The sequence below is a fragment of the Sitodiplosis mosellana genome, unplaced genomic scaffold (assembly GCF_009176505.1).
Source record: "Sitodiplosis mosellana isolate CC-2019 unplaced genomic scaffold, AAFC_SMos_1.0 Smas_scaffold_3233, whole genome shotgun sequence".
Classification (NCBI taxonomy): domain Eukaryota; kingdom Metazoa; phylum Arthropoda; class Insecta; order Diptera; family Cecidomyiidae; genus Sitodiplosis; species Sitodiplosis mosellana.
In genome coordinates, this window is record NW_022598475.1 from 1 (window position 1) to 5350 (window position 5350).

At 35.5% G+C, this 5350-nt stretch overlaps 1 protein-coding gene across 1 annotated transcript; it reads right to left on the bottom strand.

Moving 5' to 3' along the window:
- Positions 1-979: 979 nt before the first annotated feature.
- Positions 980-4962, bottom strand: LOC129571744 (serine protease 3-like). Its single transcript, XM_055451591.1, has 5 exons — positions 4951-4962; positions 2153-2340; positions 2041-2056; positions 1863-1952; positions 980-1743 (listed from the first exon to the last, which is right to left on the bottom strand). The coding sequence occupies exons 2-5, from the start codon at positions 2201-2203 to the stop codon at positions 980-982; spliced, it is 921 nt and encodes a 306-aa protein (XP_055307566.1). The 5' UTR covers positions 2204-2340; positions 4951-4962.
- Between the last annotated feature and the right edge of the window lie 388 nt (positions 4963-5350).

The window sequence follows — 5350 nt, forward strand, 5'->3', positions numbered from 1 at the left end:
TATGCTCGGATATATCCGTGCCTTACGAAATGCTGAGATGCTCAGCAATCTTAAAACATATGTTTGGATTAAAAGTGACTTTAAAAACCAGATAATAAATTGAGTGGTCAGGAATGAAAATGACTAAAGTTGAACCACTTATGGATAAGCTTATCACAATATTCTTGATTTTTAAAAGTGCAACATAAATTCTCTTCGCTTGAAAGTGAATCGTAAAATATCTGTGGACTATAGTAATCGTGTTTCACTTTAATTGAAGCAAAAATGTTCGATACACTTTCAAGTCCATTGGAATGATGAATCATTTTAATGGTGGTTTCGGTCGTGATTTGGCTTCGGAGTGAAAATTAAGTGATAAGAAGCGCGAATTTCGATGTGCCGATAACACCATTGGATTGGGCACATGAAATACTGTATAATACTGTACTGCGAGCGACTCTATTGTTCGTAGCACAACAGCTTGTAATACGAGTAAAAATTGCACATAGGTGTGAGCGAAATAGCATAAGTTTTCGACGCTCGAGTTTTTTTCATATAAGCCAATGCAATTGAATATAATATTATTAAATTTTTGCACATGGAAATATCTCGAAAACGGCTGGGTAAATCGGCAAAATGGACCGTGTTGTCACTCCCAAAGGGAGTGTTAACACCCAGCTGATTTGATGGCCTAGAATACAAATCTGGTGGAATTTCAGCTGATCCCTAGATTCTCAGGATTTGACCTGATTCCAACGCTCCAATTTCTTCGCGTTGTGGTAAAATTCCATACAAAACATAGGCAGAATGACTTTACAGATGCACATAAAAAAGGAAGTACTGGCATCTGGCCAAATCCTGAGAGTCCAAGAGTTACGGTTATCCATAAGTGGTTCAACTTTAGTCATTTTCATTCCAGACCACTCAATTGATTTAATTCAAATTTTGATATGCACACTTACTTCCCGGTACCACTATATCGGCTATGAATTTAGCTTCGTTAGGTGTAAGCGAAGGTGGAAGTGGTTTCACGCTCTGAAATAAAAGCAAAAATACATTTTGTTCGCGTTATTGAAATGCAAATTGGGGCATTGAGATTAGATACCTTTGGATCATGGATAAAATCAAGGAATAGAGTAATTGGAAGGAACATTCCGCGGCCACCAGTTGTTCCATTTATACCTGCAGATATGCCCACGATTTTGCCGTTTGTTTTTGAAACGACTGGTCCACCCGAATCACCAGGTGTAAGAATTTCACCATCGTTCGTAGCTTCGCCAGTGGTAAAGTACAAAGTCTGAACTGGGTCGAATGTGTTGGCCCGTTCGACATCAGATATATAGTTCGCATCGCAACGCCTCAATATCGTTGGTCCGATGTTGTTCAACACGCCATACCCATAGACAGTGACCACTTCTGATGAGTTATTCAATTTGTAATCCTTGTCCACGAGTTTGATACTGCCAACGGTATCGCTGAATTCTAACGGCATTTTCAGTGTAACTTTGGCAATATCAAATGCACCAACAATTAAATGACTATAATGAGGATGATATGCCAAGTTCTCTTTTTTGACTTTGATTTCGATTTTTTGATTTTCGTCTGATGCAACTTTTGTACCAGCTACCACATAAGCATATGGAGCGCCAGCCACACAATGGGCATTCGTGATAATTTCCGTTTTTGACAAAATAAATGCGGTACATACAATCTCCGATTCTCTATCAGCATCAGTTAACTTGTCTTTGAATGCATACAAATATTCTGTAATGAAATCGTTTCGTCTCAGTACAAGCAAAAATTAACACACACAAAATTGATAGAATATTTGAATCGAAAATTCACACGAAAAAAGAATAAAATTGATTCTAAAGCTGACTTACTTTTAGGGGCATAGATTCCAGCTACAAACTTTGCCTGTGACATGTTTTCAATTACTTCGCCCTTGAGAAGAGCTTGCGAGAAAAAGCCATCTGTTCATTGGAAAAAAGAGTTAAAATTTTAAAATGAAAAATCTCTTGGAATCAGTAAAAGCGTGTACGGAAACAAAATTTGTCTTACGTTTTCCTTGAAGTTCCTAGAAAAAGAAATTTCGTGTTCACTTTCAGTTCTACAGAAATATCGTATTTTATTGGATGAACATGAAAATGATGAAGGAATAGAAAAAACTTACCGAAAATTCAACGATAAATAGCACCAAAAACAAACCGTGTAGTAGATTCATTTTAATTTGCCAACCAAACAGAGTTTTAACCTGTTGCACAATGATAATTTGAGAAGAGATACTTTGAATTCGTTTGGTCTTCCCTATGCGGTGGCGCCTCTTTTATACCATTCATCTACCAATAGCTGACACGTGCACTGCAACGTATAATTCAGTTATGGAATTATTAAATTTTCTAAAAATTATGGTATTTTTCAGTTATGGAATTTACGAATTGAGGTCTACTAATACTATGCAACAAATTTCAAAGAAAAATTTCCCCAAAAAGAGGAGACTCATTTCCAAGGTTTTTTTTGGACCACTTAAGCCAAATCTGATATGGAAACCAATGAACGCATCTTCAAAACTAGACGTGCCAGGACAAACTAACGCCAGATTTGGATTAAGTGGGCCCAAAAAAATTTGTAAATAAGTTCCCTTCTCTGTTGTTGTTTCTTATTGTTGCATAGTGTAATCATATTCAGACACTAAATGAAGCTCAATAACAAAATTCTTTTGATGGACACATGTAGCTGATACAATTTGTGTAAATTGATAGCAAAAAATGGAATACGTTCGAAAACATTTTAAATTCTTTTGTTCTCCAGCTTGATGATTTTCCTAACAAATATGAAACGTCGCACAATAAACGAATAACCATTTTCGAAGATGGCTTTAGCCCAACACATCACTTTTGTATTTATACAGATGGAATGAAAAAACCGCTGCGCGTGTACACCAAAGGAATTTGTGTGTAGGTTGATATTCAAGTTATGAACCACTCATATATACATGATAACGCTACATCACGCATTGAACAAAAAAGTACCTTTAAAGTAAATTCTAGTCACTCTGAAATGAATTCATAACTTGAATATCAACCTACACACAAATTCCTTTGGTGTACACGCGCAGTTCTCCAGCTTGCTGATTTTCCTAACAAATATGAAACGTCGCACAATAAACGAATAACCATTTTCGAAGATGGCTTTAGCCCAACACATCACTTTTGTATTCATACAGATGGAATGTGATTTGGATCAGTAAATCGATTTAGAATAAGAATGAAAAGAAATTAATTAAACAAAAAAAATGATGAAATGGATTGTAATTAGATGTAAGAAACATTGTGAATTAGAGCTACTCGGCGATACAGAGATGGCGACACATACACAAGAGAGAGAACAAATAAAAATGACACATGAAAAAATACGAAGAGAGAGACACGACAAAAACTGTCAAGAGAAAAACAGAAAAACCGGTCTTCTCTCGAACAGCTGAACGGACAAGACGTCACCTCGAAACGAAAGGAAAAGAAAAGTCACGAAAACCAATTGATTGGACGACTAGAAGAAAAGAGGAGATAAGAAGAAAAACCAGCGGAAAAGCGTAAGTTATCCACTGGCAAAGACTTCAACGAATGAATAGAATTAATGTGTGTGTCGTATCCAGTGGTTTTTCACTACGGCATAGTTACATCTCAGTCACATCGAATTGGCACGGTATTGGACGGAAGAGCCTGGACCAAACAACCGAAGAACGTGCAACGAAACTGAGGAATACGAGAAAACCGTCACAGTCGTCCGAGTAGCGCAGTAAGCAAAGAAAAAAGAATAAAAAAACGAAAAGCAAATCAACGTACTGCGTATATCATTTAGCTATGAAAAGTGTTCGTAAAGTCATGCGCAAGGGAAATGATCAGGTCAAAGGTAAATTGAAGTAAAGTCATCAAAAAAGTCCAAAGAGCTATTTGCACCCAGAACATATGGCGCCCGAATCAAAAATTCGTGATAATTAAGCAACTTGTGCTTTTGAGCGGCGCGAGATAGCGGTAGCGCCTAATTAGACAGCGTGGTTGATTGTCTGAACTACATGACGTTCTGTCAACGTTCCTCAATTCAGCTTCTTTAGGTACTCTGTGTAAATGTGTTTTTTATTTTAATAAACATCCAAACAATTTTTTTCAATAATGATCATTATGGTTCGAACCAAAACGATATATTCAATGTTGCTTAACATACTTCACTTGCGTTTTGGGGAAAATGTGTGAAAATTTTAAAACTTACTTGAAGAATGAAATATTTTCCAAAAAAGTACCAAATTCATGTTCACAAAATTTAATTTTGCAATATCGTTTTGTGGGCATTTTCATAAAAATATAATTTATTCAATAACGAAAGAGAATATAAATGTGTAACAAGCACGCTGTGTGTGACACTTATAACTTACGTACTATTGCGAAATAGTTTGAACTACTAAATGTCAAATATTTAAATTCGCGCCGCTGAATAGTTGCTAAATATACCGCAGATCCTATTTAGTCGCTACCGCTATTCACTGTCACGTCAAATACATTGGTTCTTATTGGAAGAGAAGCACAGGATGTAATTAAGGAAGAAAAAAGCCAATAAATTTAAGAAAAACACAAGAAAAAAACATTACGCATATTTTTTCCGAACACATGAATACTACATGTTAAAACCGATGACATAACCTCAATTGATCAGTTGACACGACCAAAAAGCAAACCATGTGCATTTAAACAAGAGTAAAGTAAAAGTTAAAAGAGAATTGCTTAGCAAAGTCGCGAATTGTTGAGATATATTTTTTTTTAAACACGATGAAAACAAAATAACACGATAATGTACATTGATTTGTTGGTCCATATCACATTTTTACCATGTAACTAACATTATGCATGAAAGCCAATTTTTTCGAGGGGGGGTAGGGCACTGCAAATGATTGCAGTGAAAAAATTTAGCACTTACTCGTTTTTCGAACAATTTTGCTGGAACATTTTGCAAATTTTGAAAGAAAATTAATTTAGTAAAATAAGAAAAATAAAATATCAAGTATCCCAAAGTAAAGCATTTGACACCAAACCGGAGCAATTGACTGTGTGGTAACGCTATAAATCAAAAAAAAAGAAGAAGTAAATCATCAAAACAAGCGTGACCAAACCAACCAAAATTTGTTTGCGCATTTTAGAAGCTTGGAAAATAAATACAATAAGTTCAGTCTGGTACAGAAAATCACGTGTAAAACTGTAGTGAGTGGAGGTTGTTTACCGTTTCAACTGGAAAACGGCAGATGAAATAAATAAATTAACGTAAAATCCACAGTAAGAAAAATTCGAACGCATAGCAAATAGCGATTTTGAGTAAAAAA

Bases quoted from the DNA above. Each gene is read 5' to 3' on its own strand.
- LOC129571744 (XM_055451591.1), bottom strand. From the start codon at position 2,203: ATGAATCTACTACACGGTTTGTTTTTGGTGCTATTTATCGTTGAATTT. The intron at 1,744-1,862 runs GTAAGTCAGCTT...ATTTCATTACAG, and splicing joins TGGAATCTATGCCCCTAAAA to AATATTTGTATGCATTCAAA.